This window comes from Pholis gunnellus (assembly GCF_910591455.1).
Source record: "Pholis gunnellus genome assembly, chromosome: 19".
Taxonomy (NCBI): Eukaryota; Metazoa; Chordata; class Actinopteri; order Perciformes; family Pholidae; genus Pholis; species Pholis gunnellus.
In genome coordinates, this window is record NC_136546.1 from 8,207,224 (window position 1) to 8,233,228 (window position 26,005).

The 26,005-nt window shown below is 41.1% G+C and overlaps 1 protein-coding gene across 15 annotated transcripts in view; it reads left to right on the forward strand.

Moving 5' to 3' along the window:
* Positions 1 to 26,005, forward strand: part of syne2a (spectrin repeat containing, nuclear envelope 2a) — an 80,740-nt gene that overhangs the window by 36,518 nt on the left and 18,217 nt on the right. For 6 of the 15 annotated variants that reach the window (XR_013767518.1, XM_079180294.1, XM_079180296.1 and 3 more), the window contains 42 exons: positions 70 to 404; positions 487 to 631; positions 1,397 to 1,597; positions 1,804 to 2,063; positions 2,143 to 2,293; positions 2,843 to 2,962; positions 3,059 to 3,190; positions 3,489 to 3,671; positions 3,818 to 3,955; positions 4,645 to 4,830; positions 6,128 to 6,250; positions 6,963 to 7,145; positions 7,464 to 7,577; positions 8,754 to 8,855; positions 9,439 to 9,516; positions 9,704 to 10,162; positions 10,419 to 10,525; positions 10,619 to 10,760; positions 11,528 to 11,635; positions 11,953 to 12,084; positions 12,234 to 12,434; positions 12,872 to 12,964; positions 13,299 to 13,484; positions 13,757 to 13,927; positions 14,079 to 14,210; positions 15,160 to 15,359; positions 16,141 to 16,264; positions 16,649 to 16,831; positions 17,469 to 17,618; positions 18,206 to 18,382; positions 18,786 to 18,941; positions 19,033 to 19,188; positions 19,333 to 19,497; positions 19,729 to 19,862; positions 20,043 to 20,232; positions 21,527 to 21,712; positions 21,981 to 22,094; positions 22,392 to 22,546; positions 22,799 to 22,946; positions 23,476 to 23,570; positions 24,572 to 24,803; positions 24,964 to 25,161. Coding sequence is in view for 14 of the 15 variants with exons in the window: in XM_079180294.1 (XP_079036420.1) it covers positions 70 to 404; positions 487 to 631; positions 1,397 to 1,597; positions 1,804 to 2,063; positions 2,143 to 2,293; positions 2,843 to 2,962; positions 3,059 to 3,190; positions 3,489 to 3,671; positions 3,818 to 3,955; positions 4,645 to 4,830; positions 6,128 to 6,250; positions 6,963 to 7,145; positions 7,464 to 7,577; positions 8,754 to 8,855; positions 9,439 to 9,516; positions 9,704 to 10,162; positions 10,419 to 10,525; positions 10,619 to 10,760; positions 11,528 to 11,635; positions 11,953 to 12,084; positions 12,234 to 12,434; positions 12,872 to 12,964; positions 13,299 to 13,484; positions 13,757 to 13,927; positions 14,079 to 14,210; positions 15,160 to 15,359; positions 16,141 to 16,264; positions 16,649 to 16,831; positions 17,469 to 17,618; positions 18,206 to 18,382; positions 18,786 to 18,941; positions 19,033 to 19,188; positions 19,333 to 19,497; positions 19,729 to 19,862; positions 20,043 to 20,232; positions 21,527 to 21,712; positions 21,981 to 22,094; positions 22,392 to 22,546; positions 22,799 to 22,946; positions 23,476 to 23,570; positions 24,572 to 24,803; positions 24,964 to 25,161 (6,945 nt within the window). In the remaining variant the exon portion in view is untranslated. Of the gene's footprint in view, positions 1 to 69; positions 405 to 486; positions 632 to 1,396; positions 1,598 to 1,803; positions 2,064 to 2,142; positions 2,294 to 2,842; positions 2,963 to 3,058; positions 3,191 to 3,488; positions 3,672 to 3,817; positions 3,956 to 4,644; positions 4,831 to 6,127; positions 6,251 to 6,962; positions 7,146 to 7,463; positions 7,578 to 8,753; positions 8,856 to 9,438; positions 9,517 to 9,703; positions 10,163 to 10,418; positions 10,526 to 10,618; positions 10,761 to 11,527; positions 11,636 to 11,952; positions 12,085 to 12,233; positions 12,435 to 12,871; positions 12,965 to 13,298; positions 13,485 to 13,756; positions 13,928 to 14,078; positions 14,211 to 15,159; positions 15,360 to 16,140; positions 16,265 to 16,648; positions 16,832 to 17,468; positions 17,619 to 18,205; positions 18,383 to 18,785; positions 18,942 to 19,032; positions 19,189 to 19,332; positions 19,498 to 19,728; positions 19,863 to 20,042; positions 20,233 to 21,526; positions 21,713 to 21,980; positions 22,095 to 22,391; positions 22,547 to 22,746; positions 22,947 to 23,475; positions 23,571 to 24,571; positions 24,804 to 24,963; positions 25,162 to 26,005 lie in introns of those variants that run through there. The other 9 variants (XM_079180305.1, XM_079180300.1, XM_079180301.1 and 6 more) reach the window with 9 other exon arrangements.

The window sequence follows — 26,005 nt, forward strand, 5'->3', positions numbered from 1 at the left end:
CTTTGCCATTCATACTTTCGTGTGTCGTTTCTCTAAACTGTGCTCGATCATGTAACATGTATCCAACAGGAGAGTTTATGCCAGGCGAGAGAATCCTTGAAAGATTACGAGTGGGCTGCTCAGGGAGCAATAGGCTTCCTACATAATGCTGAAGCCACGTTCTTATCAGCTCCTGGAGGGTTTTTGGACTGTACTGAGGAACAAAGACAGACTCAGCAGGCTCTAGCAGCTCTTGAAGATGGATTTCAGGCTCACACCTGCCACCTTGTGGATCTGGTGCCCCAACAACCCTGCTTGTCTGGCCCAAAGACTGAGCAGCTGCACATCAGCATCCTCAGTCAGCTGTTGGTGGGAAGAGCCATACTGGAGGCCCAAGCCCAGCTCAGGCTGGAGTCCTTGCAGAGGTACTGGCTGTTCTTACCTCATTGAAGTGCTTCTCTATGTTTCTCTGTTTAGTGAAACCCCTAAAAGACTTGTTTCTCACAGGTGTGAAGTAAGACAACAGAGCCACAGGAAGTGGCATGAAGACATACGTCAGCGTCTTTCAGGGTTTGAAGCCAAGCTTTCAGAATGTGCGACAGAGCAAGTGACGTCGTTTGACAAATGTATTGCCCAACAAAATAGAGCTAAGGTAAGGTTTGATGCAGCAGTATTGGATCTACTTGAACCTTCTATGTCACAGATTTTGACAATTTACAAATGTGAGCTTTTGAGTGATACTAATAACATGGCTCTATGAATGGCAATGTGTGTTGGTCTTTGGTGATGAGGGAAATATCTCAACAACTTTTAGATGGATTACCATGATATTTGATGCAGAGATCCGTGGTGCTCAGATGATGAATCCTAAAGATTTTGGTGCCACCACGACATGAATTGGTTTTGAGTGAATTGTCTCTATAATTATTGGATGGATTACAAAGTCATTTGATGTTCATGTCCCTCTCAAGATGGATTGTAATAAGATTGTTGATTCCTTCACTTTTCATTTGGTGTCATCATCAAGTCAAAACATCAATTTGCCCAATACAGTACATTACAGTACTTTTCATGATGAGCAAAACAAATTACATTGCCATCATCATAAGCCACACTTATAATGTAATTAGCAAATGTTAGCATGGTAAACATTACCTTCGAAAAAACCCGTCATGTTAGCATTTTCATTTCCGGTGTGTTATGTGCTGCCATTAGTATTTACCTATCAAAGCACCACCTACCCTAAGTACCGCCTCACAGAGCCGCTAGCATGGCTGTAGACGTTTAGTCCTTGTTTTTGCCTTTTTGCAGTACACCACCTATACCATTACATCACACGAATGCACTGACAATGTTGTAAGAGGAATACTGCCTGATTCAAACTTTAATCTGAGCTTCATTTCATCACTGCATAAAGCTCCTGATGGAAGGTCTTCACAGCCTTGCAGGTAAGCTAGAAGAACTGAGAGCTGGATGTCCGGTGCAGGGCTGTGGGATTGGGAAGGACGGGGAGCTGGGCGCCCTCTGGAGGCGCTGGGTATCATTACGCCGAGGTCTCTGCCTCCTTATGGCACACACAGAACATAGAGGAGAGGAATGGAAGGACATCACTACAAGTGTGAGTTTTACCAACAACAAATCCTTTTGCAGCTTTTGCATCTTAACATGACCTAATGTACAATAACATGTATAAAGTAATGCAAAATTAACACATTTGTTTCTGTAGTACTGTTGTCTGGCTTGCAAATGTGTGCAAGCTTACAGAACTGATGCGTTAAAAAGTAATATAGAGCTATTTTGAGTGTTACATTCCGTTCTCTTTAGATGGAGCAGTGTTGCAGCTTTTTGGCCAGTCTTCAGTCTGAGGTTCCCGACTCCTCCACTGTGAGCTTCACTCAAGAGGAACCGCTGGAGCTTCTGGCTCAGGCTGAGATGCACCAGGCTTGGCTGGAGCAGGAGCAGCAGGTCTTAGCCTCCCTGGAGCAGCGACTGGAGCACGCCCTGAGCTTATCTGGTTCCCAGGAGCCCATGAGCCCTGGACCTGTTGCCAAAACACTAGTGAAGATCCAAGAGAATGTCAGGAGGTGGGGTTTGTTTGATATACTTGTGCGAAGTGATTACTCATTAATGTCAGAGATGCTGAGATGATACTGTTCTCCACAGCTTGAAAGAGAGAAACCTGCTGGTGGTAGCTGCAGCGCAGGCAGAGGAGAAAGACAGACAGCAAGTCCAAGTGGAGATAGCAGAGGTGGAGGAACACATGTTCACCCTTCTTCCCTCACTGGAAGCCTGTTCAAATCCATGCAAACAACAGGTCAGGCTCCTCTTTTATGTCTAGTAGTCCAAGCATGAAAATTGTGCAAGAAGGCATTTGAAGCGACATTTAGAAAAGAAAAACATATGACATTTATACTTGAACAGAATAACTACAGAGAAAAACTCAAGAGCGTCTTAAGGTATAATAATAAAAATAATGTTATGTATAGGATATGTTTCTTTTAGTGTCAGGATCTGCTTAGAAGTCCTTCACAGCGTCAGTGAGAAATATAAATTGCGTTCTCTGCAGCTGCAGACCACGTGTAGCTTCAATAATTAGAGTAAAGACTGTAAATGGTCTTTTCAGGTCGACGACGGTCTAAACTGTCTAAATATGTGAGAAATCAGCAGTACAGTAAATGGTTTACTGCCTGAATAAATTTGCGAGGCGCTGCTGCAAGCTTACGTTGAACCTTTAATTTGAAAATAAGTTAAACTAATTTGGAAAGAATTCATTTAGAGCTAAACCTTTGACCTTATCTTGCAGTCTCTCTCTCTTTCATATTTCCTGTCCTGATTTTATTCTTGTGGATTTCTACACTGACAGGAGCTCAGGAAGGATTTTTTGTCCTCCCAGAAAGCCAAATTCAAGAGTATGATGGACGGCGTGCAGAGCCGGTACCCTGAGATACAAGTTCAGCTGTCTCTACAAAGAGAAGAGGAGAAGGTAATTGCAAACAGGAATCCATCCTTAATGTCTCATGACCTGTCACCTATTAAAACCTCTTGTATTTTTCTAAATGTGTGTGTGGTCATTCTACAGCTCACGGAGAAGAGTAACCCAGTTCGGAAGCTGGCTAGTCAAGTGGCAGAGTTGTGTTCTGGTCTGGAGAAAGTGAAAGTGTTACTGGAGCAAAGGAGTCCAACGATCAATGCAGCTCAAAATGTGCTCAAGGTGGGAGTTATCCTTTACTAGCTATGTTAGCTAATATGCAAATGTTGCAGGCTATAAGAAAAAACTAAAGTGTAGCAAGCTTGTAAAAAAACTGAGTAATAACACAAAAAGGCAGATTATTAGTGTCTAAAATATCAGTTTCCAGTAAAAAGTATAACACAACTAAACCATGTCTGCTCACTTCTGACGATGGGAACAAATCAACTGAAACAGCCACTGCTTCCTAAGAGCTGATGACAATCCAGGATTACAGTGTCGCTTCAATGCCCCTACATACTTTACATTTGTTGTCCTCCAGCACGTGTGGGATGAGCTGGACGCATGGCACGGCCGCTTGATGCTGCTGGAAAGCGAGGTGCAGGATCTTGCAGAGGAGCATCCTGATCAAGCCCACCTACTTATGGACCAACTCAACCAACCACTGCAGCTTTACCAAAACGCAGCGCAGATGACCGAGCAACGCACCGCCTTCCTCAGCAAGGTCAGGCATGCTATGTTATATTCACAATGTATTGGGGGAACAGGAACCATCGGTTGACTTGTGTATCTTGAAAATGCACTACATCACATGTACATCAATGTGACTTCCTTCTGCTCATTCTGCTTCCTTGTATTTTCTATTGTCAGATCCCCGCCTGTCTGCAGGAGTTTGAAGACATTCTGTATGGAGGCACCTGCTGGTTAGAAGAGGCCCAGTCATGGCTCAGTGCGCCATGCTCCTTCCCAACAGCCAGAGGCCTCCAGAATCACACAAACTCCCTGCAGGTCAGTCAGACACCAAGTACCAAGCAAACAAAAACAAAAAACACTTCTGATACCGCATTATGTTTTCCTGAATACTCAAATATTTCTTGAAATGTATTTTATCCTAAATATACCGTCTGTTTTGTATTGTGCATTAGTTTTAATAGAACATGTGTTTTCAATGATACATCAGGCGTCGTGGTATTTATTGCACACCCTGTACACATGCTTTGTTTATTTCTTTAAACAGTTCAGTCATTGATTTCATGCATGTATATATTTAAAGGGTGACTTTTGAACCTGGACCTTATTTTCCCATTTTTCTGTTTCTAAGTGAATAATGGGGACAACAATTTTAGAAATCTCTAAACAGGAGTGATCACTAAAGTGAAAAAAAAACGTTTTTCTTTACCTTTTCCACTTGATCCATTCTGTTTGTTATGGAGTCTCTCACCCAGAGAAGATTTGTTCTGAAATCTCGCGGCACATCCACCTTGTTGAATATTTAGGCATGACGTTGAAAATCTTTAAGATTGCACTAATCTATGCTTTCTGTACTCTTAACACAACACGCCTCTAACTACTCCTATCTCCAACTCGTACTCACATATCCGTTCAGTCACCCTGTTTGACATGATTCAATATTGATGATAGTATCCGCAAGCATTTTCATGTTAATGATGAATTTAATTCTAAATCCTGGACGACAGCTGGTCCTGGACGACTCTCAGAGGATCAGACATACCCTGCAGGACTTCAGGCCAGTCCTGGATGAGATCTCTGGTGTGTGTGACATCAGCACCCACGAGGAGAGGGTGAACCAGAATGACCAACAAGTCCAGAAAATGCAATGCAAGATCCTAGAGCTGCTGGAGCAGCTCCTGCAGGCTGTTGGGGTAAGAAGTTTTAAAGAGAGGAATTTCAGGTTGTTAGTGACCCCAAATGGCTGTGAGAGTAAACTGCCGGAGTATTTATTTTTTTCTTCTACGTATTGGTTCCCGCCACTCAGATCTAACACCATTTGGGCAAATGTTCCTCTGTAGTGTGACCACATTTTGAGATTCAGGGCTAATAAAACATGTATCAGAAGAAGGTAGGACCGCAAACAGGAGAGACTGCGCATCAAAAGTCCCCAGCCAGAACCAGGGATATTGTGGCTACATGGTGTGCATGGCAGAGACTCCAAAATATATTTTTCCATAAATAGATTCAAGAGAAATGCAACCAGTATCAAAAAATGCCTTGCCTTTGATCGACAGTGTTGTTGGCAGTTACATTCTTGTAGGTGGAAGGAGCTTTTTTCCTGTCTTTAATCAAGAAGTTGATTTTCCAAATTGAGAGCATGACTTGTTGATTTCATGTTCAGATTGTGTGATGCTTTCCCTTCAAACCCTGTCCTCGCACTTAAATAGCCTCTGTTTGCGTTTTGGATTAGCTGTGCTTCTGCTCACACTGTATGCTTGCAAGCAGATATATTGTTGCTTGCACAGATCCCCTGTGCTCCAGCTGCAGCCCTTCTCCTCACTCTCAGGCTGCCTCTGTTTGCCTGAGAAACGTCTGCTTTCAGATTGTTTTTGTGCAATAATCATAGACTGTGCAGTAACACTGTTTAATTCATCCAACCAGTAGAATGCCAGGTGTAGTGTAGCCCAATGAAATGAGCCCTGCCTCATTGCAGGTGCGCTCGCATCATTCCTGCGTCCCTGATGGACGGTTATACTCTTTAATCTGGTTCATCAACATCTGCTGATATATTGATATCTTGACCACTTTTGTCATAAACGGACAGTTCATTTGTAAACCAGCGTGCCGCCCTTACTTTTTTCTTTTACTATAATAGCTACACTAGCCTCCTGTTGGTGTGCTAGAAGGGAACGAACAGCGGTGCCGTTCAGAAGAGCAAGTCACAGTTAGCTAGTTAGTTAGTGGCACAGGCAGCCGCCGGATATTTCACTGAGATATGCCACTGAGAATCCAAGTGCAAGCAGGGGCTATTTGAGAGTGAGGACAGGGTTGTGAGTCGCCTGATATCAGACCGAATTGTCAACTCGCGGTCTGGACCCAAGTAAGGTTTTGAGGGAAAGCCTTACAGAATCTGAGGTGAAATCAAACTGAAGACCACACTAAAAGGAATAGAGATGGGAAGAAAGCTCCATACAGGTGGAGCATGTCAAACCGTCTTTATTATTTCAGGTAGTGGAGTCAATAGCAGCGGAGCTGAAGACCATGGAGAAGAATGTCCCGAAGATCAGAGAGATTTTATCCTCCGTGGACGACTCGCACATAACTATGATGGAGCATCTTCACAACCGACAGGTGATTCGTTGCATGCATTTATAACACTTGTAATACTTATAATACTACTTAATAGCACCGCACACATAGACCATGGAAACAAGGTTCGAAATGACTCTGTCTTAAAGAATCATCTTTATGTAAATGGTAAGTAGGTTGTGCATTAACTGTGATACTGAGATCTATTGTCTGATTGAGGAAGGAGGCATACAGTTCTTTATTATCCATAACAATACATCCCACAACTTCCCTCCCTATATCCACTAAAATAAAGCAGCAGTTGATAGTGTTCTACCAAATATGAATGCTTCTAATTTTTTAAATGTTACTTTGCTAGTCATACAGAGCCCTACTCATCCGGTGAAAACCGTTGAAAATCATAGAAACCACCATTTTTGTAGCTTGACCAGCTAGCAACTAAGTTTCTTGATTCTGCTGTATCATTTTTGCTCATTTTTCTTCTTTTGAGGTCCCCAGCATTATAAAAGTGTCCCATAGCTGGAATTAAAAAAAAAAAAAAATGTTGTGTCAAATTATTGTTTACATTTTTACATGGTTGGACATTAAACTATGATGAGGCGTCTAGCACAGATGTACAGAACAATCACACTTAACATTTCTTCTGTTCGTTTGTTTTGCCATCCTTTCAGCACCAATATGACTGTCACCAGAGTTAGTTATTTATCTGACAAAAAATGTTCTCTTAATCAGCTTGTTCTGTTTCAACTCGAAGGTGATCCTGGCCAATGTGCAGTCAATGCGGAGGACATTGGGGGAGATGGACAGATGCAAAGGAGAGCTTCACCTCCCACAGGGAGCAAAGGAGAGCCTGCTGATCTTCTCCAGAGCCAGACTGCTCCTGCAGCCGCTCGAGGAGCTGGAACAACTCACCCACCAACAAGCAGCGCAGCTGGAGGTACTGCATGAAGTCCGAACGCCACTGCACAAAGACAAACTAATTGATTCGATCTGTTACTGTAGAGCAGTAGGGGGTTGAGATAAAAAAAAAGTATTTCATGACTGTGACTGAAATAAAGCAATCAAGGGTGTTTGTTGTTGGCAACACGGAACTAAAGCCAAAAGTGTGTATCTTACTGTTTCTTTACAAAACAAACTCCAGGTTGTTCTGTGTCTTTGTTAGTGGAACAAGTGTGCTATTCTTATGTTTTTCCATCAGCATTTGTCACTTGTCACATTGTCTCTCTGTTTCTCTTTGTCTCTTTCACTGACATAGAACAAGATTAGGGAGGAGAAAGAAACATTTAAGGATCTTGGCGTCACCGCTGTCTCTCATAGTCCTGAAGAAGTACATCAGCTCGACAGATCTCCACAAAGATGCTCAATCCAGGTAATACAAATATCACAATCATGATAAGGTAGAATCATCAACAACACCAATTAAAATCCCTTATTAGTTTGTTTTTTGGGGAATTATGCCATTATTGTCTGACTGTACAGTGGCAAACTGCATATTGTATGTTTTACAGGCTATACATAACAATCAGTTTAGCTCAGTAGCAAAGCTTTTGGATGTCTGTGGAATCACATTCAGATCACTTTAAGACTGCATTAGCAATTAAAAAAAAAAAGGTTCTTCCTGGGTGAGAAGATCAGTAATTTATTAATTTGTTTATTTTGAAACTTCCCCAAAAAATTAACAATCCTTTTAATTAAACATGTGCTCACTAAATTAACTTGCATCCTTTCATCAGACTCTATAAGTCAAGTTTTTTTTTTATATATTAGGGTTTTACCTATTAAAGGGACAGTTGACCACAAAATCAAAAATTCATATTTGTCCACAGACCTTGTTGTGAGCAGTTTCATGTAGAAACTATTTTCTTTTAACCATAGTTCCTGCATTAAACTGCTCACACCAAGGTCTGTGTATTATCTTGAGTAACCAGGTCCCATCCCATTATATTCGAGATAAGGCAGACAGCCATAATAACAATATTAATCTTTATTTAGCACATTTCATACAGACTCTGTAGCTCAAAGTGCTGTACATTTGAAAAAACAGTAAAACCGAAAACCTTCCTTTTACAGAGCATGTTTTTTGAACTCACATTTTATTGAATTAAAACGTATAGGCATAAAAGAGTTTGAATACACAAAAGATAATTTGAAAGACAGATGTGGGACTGTGTGGACTATTCGCAGATGTCTCCAAAAATAAGTCACCTCACACCAAATCCATGTAGATTGATAGATAGCACTACAGGTAAATGGAAAAATATGTATTTTTGATTTTGGGCTAAACTGCCCCTGTAAAGGCAGTAGAATTACTTTATAAAAAGTACTTAAAATGACATTTGTCATGTACCATATAAAATGAGTTTACAACTGCTAATGGAGTCGTGCTGGTATGCATCCTGAAAAGCAACTCCTATTGATTGAACATTACATTCGGGAAAGGTTTTATATCAGATAATATTCCTTCATCATTGGAAAGAAAACGTATTGGTCCATTTCCTTTTTAATCATACTTTTTCATCATATCGTTCACCCTCGTCACTAAAAGCAGGAGGCTTTTGAGTTGTCTAATTCAGAGGAAGAGGAGGATGAGGAAAACAGGAGTTGTCACTCGTCGTCCTCTGACACACTAACTAGCAGTATTCCAGAGGTAAATCTATAATTGAAGCCCAGGAGAGCATGTTTCTGGGTACCTCCTTGATTTTCGGTTTCATTTCAAAATGTCACACTTTATTATTAAAAAACACTAGATTTGACTTATCAAATAGTCAATAATACATTTGAGACTTGGCAAGGAATTTCAAAAAAGACACACAGTGCTAATTCTATGTGTTTTGGAATGAAACTAAACATTTCTTGGGCTCCTTTTTCTCTTATATTTCCCTCTTTATTTGTGTTTCGATTCACTTAATAATATCCAGCTTTCATACTGCCTCTCTTTCCTGTGGTGTGGGGGATTTGAGCAGATCTGTGCATGTTTATTTGAAGCTGTGTCAGGCAGGCAGGGTAACAGGATGTCACTCCTGTTACCCGATGAATGCACTCTGACGCTGTCAGAAGCAGCTGCTTGAAATATGGTGCTCCTCAGAAACCCTTTCACGCACACACACACGCAGACACACACACACACACACACACACACACACACACGCATACACACTGAAAATGTCATGTATGTCTGTGTGTCAATGGATGCCATTTGCATTTGTATATTGATATGGTTCATGTGTTAGGACCCAGAGGAAACACTCAGTGCTTCAGATGTGCAAAATGAGGACATTGCAGAAATGAAGCTACCATCAGAAGTTAAGGTAAATACAATTTTTGGTTTCAGAGGCTGGACTGTCGAGCACTTTGGTCATTTATCACATTTGTATTTAAAATTCTTAACTTTGAGGTTTATTTTTAAATCCAAAGATTAGTCCGCCCTTGTCTTTATTCACTGACTATTACAGAGACTGGTGATTTTCTGTAAAATCAAGCTTCATTGTCATTCAGGCACTGGAGAGTTTGGCTGGTCTGTTTTCCTCTGAAGTGATGACGAGCACTAAAAGTGCTGAAACCACCGGGCTTTTGTCTGAGAACCCTACGCTTCATACAACAGAGTCTGAATCAGAAAATGTTGATACTGGATTGATAAAAATGGATTCCATTGTTGGCGAGACATTGAGTCATGAAACTGTGACAATTGAGCCACTCATCGCTGCAGCCAGTCTTGCAGCTGAAGACGAGTTTACTGCTGGCGCTGCCAAACTGGACTCACCTGGTTCACCAAAAAACGAAACTCTCGTCACCGACCCTCATGCAAAGTCCCTCCAGGCAGCAGCTGCAGCGGAAGACACAAGACGGATTCCTGCAAGGCCTAAAACTCCATTTACTGCCACAAGAGGATCTGATGGGTTTATAGAGGAAGCAGATGAACATCTGTCTTCGTCTACAGCTCCACGTCAAGATCTGGTAAGAAAAGAGACGCCCTTTAAAATCACTTTCCAACTTTTCCTACAATGTACAAACATGTCAGTGACATCCAGCTTTGAAATGAGGAGAATGATAAATTGTTGACATGTGTAGTGATGCGTAAACACTGATTATAACCCTGAATGTGATTTATGTCTAATGTGATGTTTACTAAAAGTGGCATTCAAATAATACACAATAGAAATGGTAAGAAAATTGCGAATTCTTCTCTTTTCATTATCTCTTCAATGTCCAGGATACTCTTAATGTGCTGAAGGAGCGGAGAGAAGTCAGCACCAGTCATCATAGTGATTTGCTGGAAGAATCTCATCAAGCTCAGGAGTCGTCTGAGGAGCCGATCAGGTAACCGAGTGTCAGTCATTGGAATTGATGTTTTACAACTCACATAGGAGACCCTAGACTCAGAAATACTGTGTGAACCCCTTTGTTCCCTAGCTTGGCTGGACAAGAGGAAGATGACAAGGAGCAGCTAAGGTGGAGTCGGCTTAATATCCAGATCTCCCAAAAACTGACCGCTTTGAAAAAAATGAAGGAGGAGCATCAAATCGGCTCAGAGGATGGAGGGACCCATGGAAAGGTAAAAACATACAGAAGATTAAGAAAAAGATTGTTTCAGATTTTAGGAGGATATTTTTAAGGAGGATACGTGATGCGGATGAGATGGGACCACAATAAATAGAAGGAAAATCATTTTCAAAGAGGTGAATGCCACAATCACATGTTTCCAGGTGGGCTAAACATTGCTAAAGCACATTGTGTCCTCTGTGCTGACACTCCTTTGACTTTAAGAGCTATAAAGTTCCTAGTCTTATCTATTGTATTGTATAATGAGAGGGACCAATACCAAACACCTTGCAAAATGTACAATATCATTGTTTGGAATTGAAGGAAAATGATCAGGGCCACACCGTGTGGGATTGTTTTTTTACATTCAAAGTTTCTGTTGAGTTTTTCAAATGAAGCTTTGAATGTCATCATATATTATGACGTCATCACCCTCGAAAAAAAAGAGAACGAGTTACTTAATGAGTTATGATCACACACGTCTTCCTAAGTCAGTCCTATGCAGCCACCACTGGAATTTAACTATACAAATGGTATAATACTAATATTATTAGTGTAGTTTAATCTTTAGCTGCAACTGTGCATGAATACCAGCTTTTGCAGCGTTCAAATGTTGATTAGGAATTTGAATGTCAATGTTATGAATGAGTCGTTGAAGCTTTAACGACAGCCCTTAAAATGAAGGTCCTTGCATCCTGTTCAATTATTCCCTCCATGCGTCCTTTCTTTTTTCCTCCACTCACTATGAAACTTAAACCAAAAATGTATGTTTTTGTTTAGGACCCAGAAAGGGAGCCGATATCAACCGGGTCTGCTTCTGCTGTTCTCCAGCGGACACATGAGTCCATCTCCATGATGAGACAAATAGTACGCACCATAGGAGATGAGGTTAAATATGAGCATACATGTGTATACGTATTCAAAATGACTTGTTTGTAGACGCAGAGATTGAGTCTTTAATAAAATGCACTGTGTTTTTAATAAATTGTCACAAACATGGATCTGTGGGGCTTAACAAGGTAATCAAAAGGGCTTATTTTAAAGAAATGCTCTGATGGTTAGCCTCTTTAACTACAAATACATAAAGATATTTAGATGTATTTTCTTATAGTTGACCAAAACCACAAACCATATTTAGAAGATCTGAATTGTTACATCATAACAGTGTAGTGATAGTGATCGCCATGCGTTTGATCATTTCCCAGGTGAGCTCTCCAGGTGTAAATGAGGAGTTGTATGAGGCTGCACGGAAGGTCCTCCTCTGTCTGGATGCTTTGACCGACCTCCTGTTAACTCCTGGTGAAGACGACCCCCAGCTGAGGCTGCTACAGCAGGAGGTGACCGACCATAATGCTTCTCAAGCACACAAATGTAGCGCAACCAACACAACTGCACATTAACGTGTCTTTGTATTACGTAACAGTATTTTTTCCACCTCTGATTCTAAAAGCTCTGTTTTTGTGTTTCTGACTAAATACCTGCGTAGTGTGTATCAACTGAGCTGGTGACTCTGTGTGAGATGTTGAGTAAAGTGGAGTCGGGGACCAAACCTGCACTTTTGAGGGAAAGACCAGAAGCTCTCCGCTGTTTGACTTCCCTTCAGGATTGTTTACAGACGGTCCAGCTGGTCTCCAGTTTATCCCACAACCAGCTCATTGAACATCTGGGACACACATACCAACATCAGGTTTGAAATACGAATCATTCCCAGAATTTGATAAATTCCATTCATAGATTATGTAATTTCTCACAGCAAAAATAGTCGTTTAAAATGTTTGTTGGCTGAAATTTGGCTTTTATGGCTTTGGAATTTATTTTTTTATTATGCTTAATGGCTGTAATGTATTTAATTGTAATTCTAATAGGCAATGCAATCATTTGGATGCCATCTATTTCTAATTATGTGTATGTGTACATCGTCTGAACCAGTAGTAGAGAGTTGTATAACTTCAAATACTTAGATACAATTTTGTAATACTGTACTTGTACTTTGTATTTCAATTTTAATGTAAAATGTTGAACAGATAACCTTTATTACATTGTCATATTGGTACTTTTATTTAGCAAATGATGAATACTTTTTCCACCACTGTTGTGTAACACCACTACTCTTTTGTCACACAGGAGCATGCCTCCAACCAGCTGTTTAACTTGGACGAGTTTGAAGGAGGACTAAGTGAGATGTTCCCCAGCATTAAGAATGCTCCCAGTTTGGAGGTAACCAGTGCTTTGCAGCTTTCTTTATGTGTTTTATGCATGTTTGCCTTCGTATATGTACACTACTATAACATGCCCAGTAAATACCTGTCTAAAACATTCTAATTAACTCTCAGCAACAATATTACATTACAAGCAAGGCCTAATTGGAGAGCTGTTAAAAGCTATAACTGCTGCATTATCATTTCTGCTTTTAATTACACATGGAGAAATAACCCATAGCATTATATCAGCCCTAATTACAGACTAATGTCAAAGTAGGAAAGATGTAGGATCTGAATTTCAAAAGTTAATAATATTTTTCTTCAACTTTATGCTTTTCTGTATCTCTCAGCAGTGTGTGCTGGGCCGACATCGGCGGGAGAGTCCAGGGGTAAAAGCCAAGCTACAGCAAGCTTCCCGGTCCTTACTTCAGGGGATAACTCGCCTCTTGGAACTGGGTGAAGAATGCATAACAGAAGGGCAGACGAGCCATGTTCATAACTGCAGCCAACTTCAAGCCGTTCTCTGCAGACACCAGGTATCTCACTGCGCTTTCAGCAAGTTCTTCAACAAGCAAGCAAAGACTTGATTTAAACTAGGCACTTTCCCAAGAGTGTGTAGAGGCCTCTTGATGGTTTTCAAAGAGACGCCCAGTACTAAAACAAGTGATGATTAGACTTCACCCCACAATATTCAGACCTCAGTCACAGTCGGTGTCTGTTTTCACTGCCTTGTCTTTATTTATATCAGGCCTACTGTGCAATTATTACACTTCACTGCTGTCATAAATCTGGTTTCTCGGTGATCCAGAAGCTCCTGCGGGTCCTCGGGTCTCAGTTGGCTTTTGTGCAGCATCTGTTCCAACGTGAGCCAGAAGCACTCGAGTGTCAAGAGGATGAGCGGGTCCAGCTGGAAGTCAGAGCCAAAGCTTTGCAGCATCAGGCTCTGGAACAGAAAGTGGCTTCTCAAAGGAGGATCCAGGTTTGTAGTACACATTTGCTGAGGGCCATATGAATTCATACATAAACAAATGTTTTTATAATGTAGAATACTTGGAAAACTGTTGAAAATCTTGTATTTGGTGTTCAAATGTTAAAACGAATGTGTGGGTTTACGGTTGGACCTGCTGTAGGAGTGGACCCGCTGGGAGGATAATTGTGGTCGACTTGGCGGGCTGTTGGATGATTTTGAAGCCTTCATCAGCAGTGGGGAACCAGAGGGAGACAACGTGATGTTGGCTCAGCACCGACAAGCTGCCTGCCAGGTAAACCCTGTCACACAAACATATTGCATTTTTTTGCTGTCTCATCAGACTTCTGTTACTGATTTCCAACATTTCCCCGCATGCCTCAAACAGCCTCTAGACAACATGAACTACTGTATATATGGTTAATTTCATCGGAAGGTGATGGGAGCTGAGTGAGGGCAAGAGAGGAAACTTTTTTCGATACTTTTTTTGAAACTCAACATGATATGGGGTCTTTTGTGTTGATGTCCCTCCTTGAAAGCTGATTTTTAACATTTGTGTGAGAAGAGTTCCTGAGCAATTTTTGATATTTGAGGGACACATTTGAGGTTAACTATTGATGTTTGAGATACTGCCCCTAAAAAATATGTTACTCAACTGCAACAAAATTGAGTCATTGGCCAGTTATTCACTTTAATTAAAAGAACCAAACATCAAATACCAACATGGCCAATAACCAGTTTTAGGATGAACAAATGTGGATTTTTCTTCCCATTTTTCGGCCCATTCTGGATGGACAATGACATGGACATTGGTAGAGACAGTAAGGATATGTCCTTACCAAAATCCAGTGACTGATATCGTATTCATAGTTTTTCAAATGGCATCGTCAGATTGGATGGGACAAAGACATGCGTAGAGAGACAAAAACAGCTGATGCATAGCCGTGGCTGGAGTTAGTTGGAGTGGCATGAATCAATGATATTGTGATGATAGTTTAGTTGGTTTGTTTTTCCTGTGTTCATGTTTGTTATTCCCTCTCTCTTCTTTTCTCCTTTTTGTCAACCTCTGCTGTTTTTATGTTATTTTACATTTCCCAAACTCCTGCTCTCAAGCAACATTTTCTCTACACCAGTCGGTCCACGCTGTTTCTTCAAATGTTAATGCGGTGTTGGCTTGTCAAGAGAATCTGACAGAGTTTGACGTAAACTCAACATAAGCACTGTTGGTTCTCCTTTTCACTCAGCAAACACTGGTCCAGCTGGATGACAGCAGAGCAGCTTTAGGACTGCTCCTGGATCAGGGGAAGGTGCTGCAGACAGATCCAGAGTTTGCTGCCAGAGTTGGTCACGCAGGAGGCGCTCTGGAGCTGCGATGGCTCGCCACCTACAGGCGGACGGAGCAGGAGGGTCGACGCTGCAGAGATATCCAGGACGGCCAGGACAGGTGGGACAGTCTCAAAAATACCAACATCCAATTTATGTAACAAGAATAAGGAGACAGATTATTGGCATCTTTACAGTGAAGGACATTAGTATCTATCAATGTAGACCAAGCAGTCTGAGTGTTGTCTTGTCTGTAAAACCACATCAGTTAGTTTATTCATAGATACTTGTTTAGGGTTTTCCATGTGAAGACATACTGAGTCTTGTATTGATTTGTACCCATATTAAAATAAGCAACAACAGGCATCTTTTTACAGTTCTAGTATGTATGATTATGAAACCTCATGTGATTTGTAATAACTGCATGAATAGTGGTCCAGTCAGAATTTAAATCTAGATAATCTAATAAATTGGTTGCTTATTTCTCTGTAGACAATGATGGAGGCTGCAGTGGAGAGTATTATTGAGAGGCTTTGATAGCATTTTGAGTCAAATTCTGCTGCAGTGAAGTCCATTAGAAAAAGAGCCACTTTAAACTCAAATCCATCATAGTGTGAAACCTCAAAAGATATGAGTTCCTATCTCTAGGCTTAATACAGCTTCTTGAGGATACTACTACATGAGGTTTTAGCTATTTCTGAGGATATTCTCTTGGATTTAGTCAAAGAATTTAAGTGGGACACAGACTTTGTTTCCACCCGAAATGTGCCACTTGAAAAGTGTGTAAATTCTTGTTAAGCAGTATTGGACCCATGCCCAAGTCCTTAACTCACTCTTTGTTAAGTAGCAGTCATGTTCCGCCCCACTGGATGAGCTATCTGTGTTTCCCATCCTCCCCACAGATTCCAGACTGACTTTGCCTCGGTCACTGAATGGCTGGTTGGTGCCAACAAACACCAGAAGATTTGGTCAAAGCTGGCCGACACAAACCAGGAGTGCATTTGCAACAATCTGATTAAGCTGCTGGTATGGCTGCCTTGTCTACTCATCACGTTTCTAAAAAATAGACAGTGAACAACTATCGTCAACTACGGCCTTTTTCCCCTACGGAAAAAAAAAACATGTTTTCTCAGTCCTTTTGGTGATTTTAATTATTTAAAGCAGCATCAATCTACAAGTAAAACATGGGAAAGTGCAAAAAAAAAACCCCACAATTTTAAGGTTGGTTCTATAGTATTGAGCCCCAGATAACTGTATCGATGCAAAAAGCAGAGGAAATAGAAACTATCATCTTCTAATTCGATCCACCTAAAGATTCACAAGTTGATGAACTCAGCCAGCAGTTAAAAATGAATAATTCACACATGATAGGCATTTTTCTGTTACACTGGTTGTGTTCTCATCCCCCAGGACTTCTCCATGGAGACTGAAGCCATGTCAGTCCAGAGGGCGTCTGCATCCAGGGAAGCCACTAAGCTGCTCCACCTGAGGGAAGCCGATTGTCCTGGGCTGAGAGCTCAGCTCGCCCAGCTGGAGGGCAGCTGGTCCCAGCTGACCTCTGACCTGTCCACGATACAAGACCGCCTGCAGCAGGTACAGTACATACAAAGAGTAGTCACCTGAGCTGAAGAAAAAGGAGGTTTCAAATATAAGGTACCGTAACTGAAAGATTAATAGTGATACTGTGGTGTATTTATATATTACCTTAAATAAATGATGCAATGGTCAGGGTGACCTCCAGCCTTTATTGCATCAAATGTCCTATAAACTTTAAATATCACTATCTCCATTACAGTGTTCTGGTCTAGATTCCATGGAAGTGCTGTTGGTTTTCAAAAATAATTAGGCATTGAGAAATCCCCTCCAGTGAAAGGGAGTGTAGACCCTGTTCAAATCCCTTTTGGGGTGATTAAGGACCGGGAGTTTGGGAGGACTCAGTGAGGAAAACTTTAAAATGTCCTTCACCTCCTTGCTATTTACCACCAGTGAATGAAACCAGATAGTTCTGAAATATAATAAATATTCCACCAGTCCTTTTTAAGACTAACTTTGATGTCTTACTCTTTTGGCAATACCCACAGGAGAGAATGAAACAATCTTATCCACCAAACAATAATTAAAATAATTTAGACAGACACAAAAGTCAGATTAAAATAAAACAGTTTTTTTATTGTTTGACTGAAGTTAATGTCAAGTTAAAATTTCTCCTCTGTTGTCTGCTGTCCATTAGCAGCTGCTGGCAGCGTGGCCACCGGTAAAGCTGCTGTCTGACCTTGAGGACTGGCTGAAGAAGCTTGAAGCTCGGCTGAACCAGGAGAAAGAAACGGTCATCAAGGCCAAAGATGCTGCTCAGATCACTGACATTCTGCAACACTACCAGGTACTTATACCTCCAGTGTCCACTTTGACTTTATTTTGTGCATTTCCTTCAAGAGCATTTCATTTTGAATGATTATTTCAATGTTAGATCAATTTGATTCACATTTAGTGAATAAGCATCTCAAAATTCAATGTGTTCATCCTTAAAATACACGACTGTGTTTCAACACCCCTTCCCTTTCTGCATTGACGTGATGTCAACAAGATAACCATTTTCTGTACAACAAAACATAAATTAAAGCTAAAGCTCTTTTCTCTTTGGGGATTACTCGTAAAACATTGACAGAATGTATTTCAAAATACATATATACTTTGAAAGGCAAAGAAAAAGGAAAAAATCCAATATTTATTAAGCACTACCAATGTTTTACAACGCTAACGAAATATATCAAATACATATATTACGTTAGAAATATGTTTCTGGTCAGACACCTGAAATTAGAATCAAATTCAGTTGCACAGCAGAGGAACCTCCACGATATCTGAGAAAGTTGAAGCATACTGATTTTTTTTTAAATAGCAACCTCCTCTGGTTTTATTTATATGCATATTTGTATTGATTTCTTTCTATGTAATGTGCTTTCTCAGGAGCTAAAGACAGGCTTGGTCAATGGGCTGCTCCTTCTTGATTTCCTGTGTCAGTCTGGGCCTCAGCCGGTGGGACTGGATGTCCGGACTCTCCGCTCAGAACGTACGACGTTTGCAGAGAAACTTGGAGCCCTCAGACTGCAGTGGCTGCATCTTCAGACAGAGCTGGAGAGCCAGGTCCGTTCTTCAGCTAATGATTTACAGTAAAACACGTGGAACATGTAGAATCTGAAATTGAATGATGCAACTGTGACCTTCTCTTTTATTTTCTGGTCTAATAATATTTATATGCAGTGCACAAAAAGCAGTACAGTTGGGTGGCTCAGATCCTGATCTGGGTGCATGTTTCCATACAACCAATTCAAAGAATACAAAGTTGGGTTTCTTGTCATAAAAGGCTCAAATAGTTGGCTAATGGTTTATATTATAAACTGAAACCCATGAGCCAAACCAGAGACATAACTCAGATTATGCCAACATCGATGGAAAAAAGCTTCTATTTTGTGTCTCTTCAAAGTTATTTATTTAACACTTTGATTTCTACACATGAATCAACCACTGTTTGGCTTTGTCCACTCAGACTCGTGAAGCTGAGGAGATGCATTACACTTGTGCAGACAGAGAGAGGCGTTTACAGCGTCTTCACAGCTGGATAGAACAGCAGAAGAAGCAGTTGAATCAGTGGAAACAGCCCACCGGTCAAACTCTGGCTCGTGAGGCTCTGCTGGAGTTGGAGGTACAGTAACGCCATGTAAGCAGGTGTGTATTTGATCCGCCTCTCCTGCTGATGTCCTCTGATCTTGAGACTGCTCCTGTTTTTCTTTTAGGCTGTTGTGAGCAGAGTGAAGGAGGTGTCTGCAGCTCTGCAGGAGTTGAAACCCAAAAGAGTGCATGTTGAAAAGGACGAGGATCACCCTTGTGATATCGCCTTCTCTGTTCAGACGGAGAGTGTTTGTCATGCTTGCGTGGATCTTAGTCAACAGGTAAAAAGAAATCTGTTTTGGCAATCAGTGACATAGACAAATGAGTGCCAGAAGAAAGTGAAATAGTTATTGGCCAACATATTTAAGATGCCTTTTCTGATCCTCCTTTTAAACTTCTTGTCTTCCTCTTGTGGTCATTTGCAGATGGAAGCTCTGCGACCAGCTCTACAACAGAATGTGGAGGAGTGGACTTGTTTTGAGAGCGATCTGAAGGAGGTTTCTATGCACACCACCAGGGTGCACTGTGCTCTTCAGCATCAGCCTCTGTTCTCACTGAAGCAGGCAGAAGGACACGTGGACCTCCTTGAGGTGAGCAGAAGTCATGAGTATGATATCACATAAAGACTTTACAGCTGTTTTTTTTAGTTTGACACAGCCAGTTGTAACTGAATGCCCTTAAAAGCCCTTCCATCTAGTTTTGACAGATTTAGTAAAGGTGTGGGCGTTCCTGGGCGTCAAGACCCCAGTCACCATACTTAGGTTTAGGAGAAGTAAGAGCACCTCTGAAGTGAAAATACAAAAGGTGAATTCTGTGCACAGCAACTCCAGGAGAAGGCCATAAAAGGAGGAAAGCTGTGGGCGTCCGTGGACCAATCCTATCAGAGTCTTGTGAAGACTCTTCATCATGGAACAGCACGGGCACTGGACGATCAAATGAGTGGAGAGCGAAAACGGTCAGTGGTCTGAAATTACCGGAACAGAAATCAGTGCATCAAACTTAAAGAAGAACAATAAAAACTTTTATTTTTTTTAGCCAGTAGTACACATAATCCTAACATGTATTCACAGTGCACATTTTCATTCCTGTACCACGGCTCCATCAGATATATCTCGTATTCATTTATTGTGTTCAGGTGGAAGGACGTGGTGCTGGAGTTAAAGAATGAGCACATGAGGACTGGAGAGACAATTTCTCTCTGGCAGGAGTACGCTCGGCTGTCTGATCGATGCTCTCTTAACATGCAAACCCTGTGGCATCGGTGGGAGGAGCTGTCGAGATCTCCACATCAGCAGGAAACAAAGGCCGCGGTTCACTCAGTGGAGGTGAGTTTGAAGCTGTTGTGTTTACAACGAAATCCAGGGATTGTTGATTTGAATTGATTGGCTCCCTCATCCCTGATGTACTGCTACAGTACTGTCGTGCAACATGGAGGATTAGAGCCTCGACCGATTTTTGACCAATATTTAAGTCTGGTTGACAATAATTTCTTTATATTAGTATATAACATATGGACAAAACATTTTTGTTCAGGAAAGAACTATATATAGAGATATGTACTGAGTGAGACATTTTACAGTATGTACTTATCACTCAACTATTTGATGAGGCTTGTATAAAGGCAGGAAAGTAGTCCACGAATATGAGATATAAGTTAACAGTTAATTACAATTCCTCCTCGGCATTGTTGAGGTTGGTTTTATGGCGGTTGGTTTGGCGGTTACAACAAACAGCGTGCTGAGCATTAACGCCTTTGTGCGTGCACGTAGCTCGGCACCGTCTGCGGAGACTCACGCTACGGTGCCACAAAAAAGTTTACAAAAAAATGTCGTGCAAAACTTTTTATAAGTTGGCGGTGCATAAGATCAAATATATTACACGCTAACTTCTCCTGAAAAAGTAAAAACGTATTCCTCTGATGATGTGATGATGAAAATTTGCCAAATCTTTGCACATTCATGTCGGAAACACTGACTTGTTTATTTATGTATATTTTAATTCGTTGAATTGATTCCTGGCATTGTTTAAATTCACTGAGAGCAGGCAGAACTAGTTTGATAACGTGCTTATTAGACTGCTTGTTTTTCATATAGTTTTTCTTAGAACTGACTCATGCTGTACTCTATCACTTGCATTTCAGGCTTTCATTCCAAGTGTTTCTCAATGACTGTGCTCCTATTCTTTTCTTGGAAAGAAACAGACAGCATGCACCTAGAGATATCAGCGAGGGTCTGCTCCGTGTTCGTTCACCGAATCTCCTGTTCTTATACCTGCGTAGTTCAGATGCTATGTGTTGTTTTGCACATTCGTGCAAAAAAACAAGCGTCCGTTCATGACATTTCCACCCCACTTAAAAGTACACAAAATGGTGTATTTTGGAAGACCAACAAATTTGTGGAAATTATTATTTCCATTTTTTGAGAGGATAAAAAGCAGCCATGACGTTATGATCTTGAGTATTTTAATGGGCATTGATGGAAATAGTTGCAAAGATGATGGAAAGCAGGAAATACTAAGTAATTAAATCCAATTAAGGGTCACAGTAAAAACAGTAAATATACAAATGGATTAAAAAAAAGCACTTATCTTCTCATTTCTCCATCTTTCCCACTCTATCAGCAGACGTTGCAGAATGCTGCTGAGGATTTGCAAAGCAGTGTGGGGGATGTGCTTGTGGCTTGCAAGCCTCTCATTGAACGACTAGAACCACTGGCCACACATTTAATCCAATCAGAGACCAGACTGCTGTCCCGGGAAGTCCTGCTGCTGAGCAAGGCAATGTCAGGAAAAAAGAAACGTCTTCAGGTGAGGAAATAAGTTGAACCATCACCTTCATTTTACAACAACAGTAGAATTATTGCTTTTAACTGTGCAGTTTCCGTCACAGTTCAAGGGTTGATGAAAGATCGCATGTACAGTGACTAACACAATATAAAAAGCTATCTATACTCTTGACATCTAATTCCTCAAATGTCTAATGAATGGGCAACAGTTTCCCTGACATTAAATGTGAGACTGTTGCTTATTTCACAAATCCAGATTAGTATCATCACCATCACATTTCTGTGTGCAGGAAGATTTGGAGCAACAGGAACTGTTTCATGCTGGACTGGAGGCCCTTGAAAAGCAGGCACAGAGCACACAACATCAACTTTTGACCAGGTTCAACGACGCAGACTCAATGAAGGTTGGTCCGAAACTTTATTCTTGCCCATAAATGGACTTTCCTGTAAAATACTTCTATGCCTCCTCTTTCAATCTAAGGAGATGCTTTTAAACTGTGGAGGAGAGTTGGAGGATGGGAGAACTGCAATCAGCATTATAACTCAGACAGACGGGACACACACATATCTTTATCCCGAGGATATTATCTTCATTGGCTTCACTTTTCTGACTCGGTGTGGTTGTCTCAGTTTTGTGTGAAAGGGCCCACGGTGAATTATAAATGTGCTGTGTTTTTGTTTTTTATTCCTTGGTTGTGTAGCAGGTTCTCTTGGAACTCAGTGATCTGTTTGCGTCACTGGTTGACGTCAGGGAGAAGAGTTGTTATGTGACCCTTAACAACCATGAGACAGAGAGATTGCACAAGCTCAGCGGGCAATGGGTTGAAAGCATGACTCGCACATCTGACATGAACAGGTGAGAGAATTCAGTTAAAAGATGATGCACAAATAAAAGCCTTTAAGTGTGCAATTTGGTTTGGGGTTTTCTCACTGTTGCCATTTGAAGGTTCACGAAACAGTTCGCTAAAAAAAAGTTATCCTGGCAGATGAGATGTATAACATTATCGGTTTTACAAGATGTGCAAGGCTGTAATGACTTATTTATTTTTCTGATAGAATACAGTGGATGTGAGTCCATTTTGAACTCCAAATTGTCCTTATATCCCAGAGAGCTGCAGGCTGACCGTCAGCGTTCCAAGAACTTCCAGGAGAAGTGTAAGAGCCTGACGTCGATCCAGAAGAAGCTTGAGGAGGCATCAATGTCTGAAAAACCTCAAAGTTTCTCCAGCCTCCGAGAGATGCTGACTGTCCATAAGGTCTTGATCACTTAATACGTCACGCTTTTTGATCCTCTACATTTCTTTCATTTCCTAGACATTGATTATATTTGTATCTGACCAGCTGGACTTCAAGGTGCTTCAAGTTGTTTACTTCTTGGCACACAGCAATTCAAAATATATTTAAATTTGAACGACAGTCTATCATTTAAAGCAAAGCTAACTCGCAATCTACTTGTTAATGGGATAACTAGTGTTAAATTCACTGTTGGTGAATTGTTTGTTGATAAAGGCTTTCTCTCCCCTACATCTGGAGATTAGTCTGAACTCTAGATTAACCACTCATCTGTATTCTGCCCACATGCTATTAGATCACAAACATGTTGACAAAGAAATATTTAGTAATAAAGGCTCGATGGAGCTGAATTAATAAGCAATCCTCATCACAAAGGCATATTTTGCATCCACTCTTAATGGGTTAATGCATCACTGTGATGGAAGATTTGTTTTAAATAGTGTCTTGATTACTCTTCAAATGGTGTGTTTTCTTTCTTTCCCACTCCCACAGAGGCTCGAGGCTGAAATAATTATTGGACATCAGCTTGTGCAGGCGCTTCTCTGTCACGCAGTCGAGTCCATTGAAACCGAGACAGGAAAGAAAAAGTAAGTGATGGAAAAGTCGTGGAAGACATTAAATGGTAGTTTTTAAGCCGCGATTTCCCCTGGTTCTTCCTTTCATCTATGTCTCCTTTCAGGACTAGAATGAAGTTAATAATACTGCAGCATTCCTCAGTTTCAGAAGGTGCTTAGTTCAGCACACTCCTTGGTTTGATTGGTCAGTCTAATGCTATAGAATAGCAGGTGTTTTGCACCATATTGGCACCGAAATGACACCCATAATGGAATAGTGCATAGTTATTGCACAGTTTAATAAGTGCATTGTGAAGAAGCTGTACTTTTAATGTGAGTTGTGATTTCTTCCGCCCGCTTGTCATCAAGGTTTAGCTTTGTCTGCCTCTGACAGGCTCATAACTAGATAAGACCAGAGTTTAAAGTTCAGCAATCAATCAATCAGATAATGAAACCATGTGACCATGACAGTTGTCTGAAAGGAAGTAATTAGATTTGAGGTTTTCCGGTTGGATTCCTTACTTCGCGTGCAAGAATCACACACATTGGGTTTACGCTGCAGACACACAACAAAATGCTGTGTGTGCAGGTGTTTCCTGTCCTGGAACATTAACATGTCTCTTGCACCAAAGCGTCCCTAAATCATTTCTTTGGAAAGCTCTTACTTTTTTGTTTTTGTTTTTGTGAAGGCGCTAAAGGAAAGTTTCTTCTCTTGCCCGTGCTGGGATTACTTCTTAAAGCTGCCCTAAAATCCTGATGATTTTGTGTTGATGTATCGAGTGCCTGTGAAGGGACTGTGACAGACCTATTTGTAACTTTTCTTCTACCACTTTATGTGTTGATTTATTTTTTACAAGGAAAGAGTAATAAGCTTACTTCGATTTTACAAAACTTAATATTCCCATAGGGAGCACTGAATATTTTCACTCACTGGATGGATGCCAACGTGTTTGCCAACAGATGTTAACAGTTTACAGCAAGTACGATTGTTTTTCTCCAAAGTATAACTCAGTGGAACCTCTTCTCCTTCACAGATCTGAGCTCATGGCACAAGTTAGCCGCATGAGGGACAGCTGGTTCGACTCGTTGGCTTTGGCTGGCCAGCGCAGGTCCTTGTTAAAAGAACAAATGGGCAAGTGGAGAGTCTACCATCGTGGCTCGAAACTTCTCTGGAGGCTGTTGAGAGAAGTTGACCCTTTGCTGCCCCCTGCTGGACCTGCTCTGTGTACACTGCATCAGCTACGAAGCTGCGCGGATGATTACCAAGTTAGTATGTTTGGCTGCCAGTGAGAATGTACAGTCAGCTTCTTGCATTGATGAACAAAAATCTATAGTGGCGGAATAGTAAAATTGTGCGAAATGTAATATTTATAGTTGTTTAAAATGATAAACAATAAAAACTATCTCCCCACATTCCCTTTCCAAGTGTGTTCAAGACGCTCTGGGTCTGCACTCCACCGTGTACTCCGAGTCGCTGGGGGCTGGCAGACATTTATGTGAAACCATGACAGAGTCCGAGTGTCAGAGCCAACTGCAGTCAGAGCTTCAGGCCATACAGGAGGCCTGGGAACGAACCACCTCACTGCTGGAGAGGAGAAGAGACCTGGTCGGCACAGCTGTTCAGGTAACAGCCATATTTCCAATAAATACTAACAGTCTTATCTATTATTTTCAACATTCAAAACAAAAACTAGAACCACAGTCGTAAAGCGCAGACCTCCACCAAGGCCATGCCCTTTCTCGCAATGTTAATGAAAGTAAAAAATAATGTATGTATCTGCCCCAGGAATTGAATCCGCTCCTACATTTAATTGGTTCTTCTTTTGCTTTGCCTGATGCCAAAACAAATATTCAGAAATAGTTTGTAATATTTCAGAATCCAGATAAAGCTTTGGACTTAAAAAATCCAAGAGAAGAGCATGTTTTACAGTATTAACAGAGTAGGAGGGGTCAGCTTTACATGACCCATATCCAGGACCTGATCCTACCCCAACACACACACACACACACACACACACACAATCTGGTGTGTTGCCCTGGCACAGACCTCCAGCCAAGAGGGATCAAAGAGAAGCTCAAATCTATCCATGATCCACATCCAGAGATGTCTGGTTACCAGTGACGCTCCCTTTCATTCCATCACTGTACAGAGCAGGACACGTAAATCATACAGGCATTATACATATACATATATCATAGACATACTTACAATCGTATAGAATATTACATAAATATGGTAAAATGAGCAAAGCAGTGAGGAAAAAATACTTTAATTTACATTGATGTTTTAGTTTAAGGATGACTCCGAGCGTTGACTGATCACTGGTGTCTGAATTACAGAAGTGCTGCCGAGATTCATGAGCTGTGTTAAATACAGTATCTAAATGTTTTGGTGCCCAGTCCCCCGCAAGGTCAGGGAAAGTTGTGTTAACCCCTTTAGGCGAGACAGGATCCTCCCGGGGAAAGGG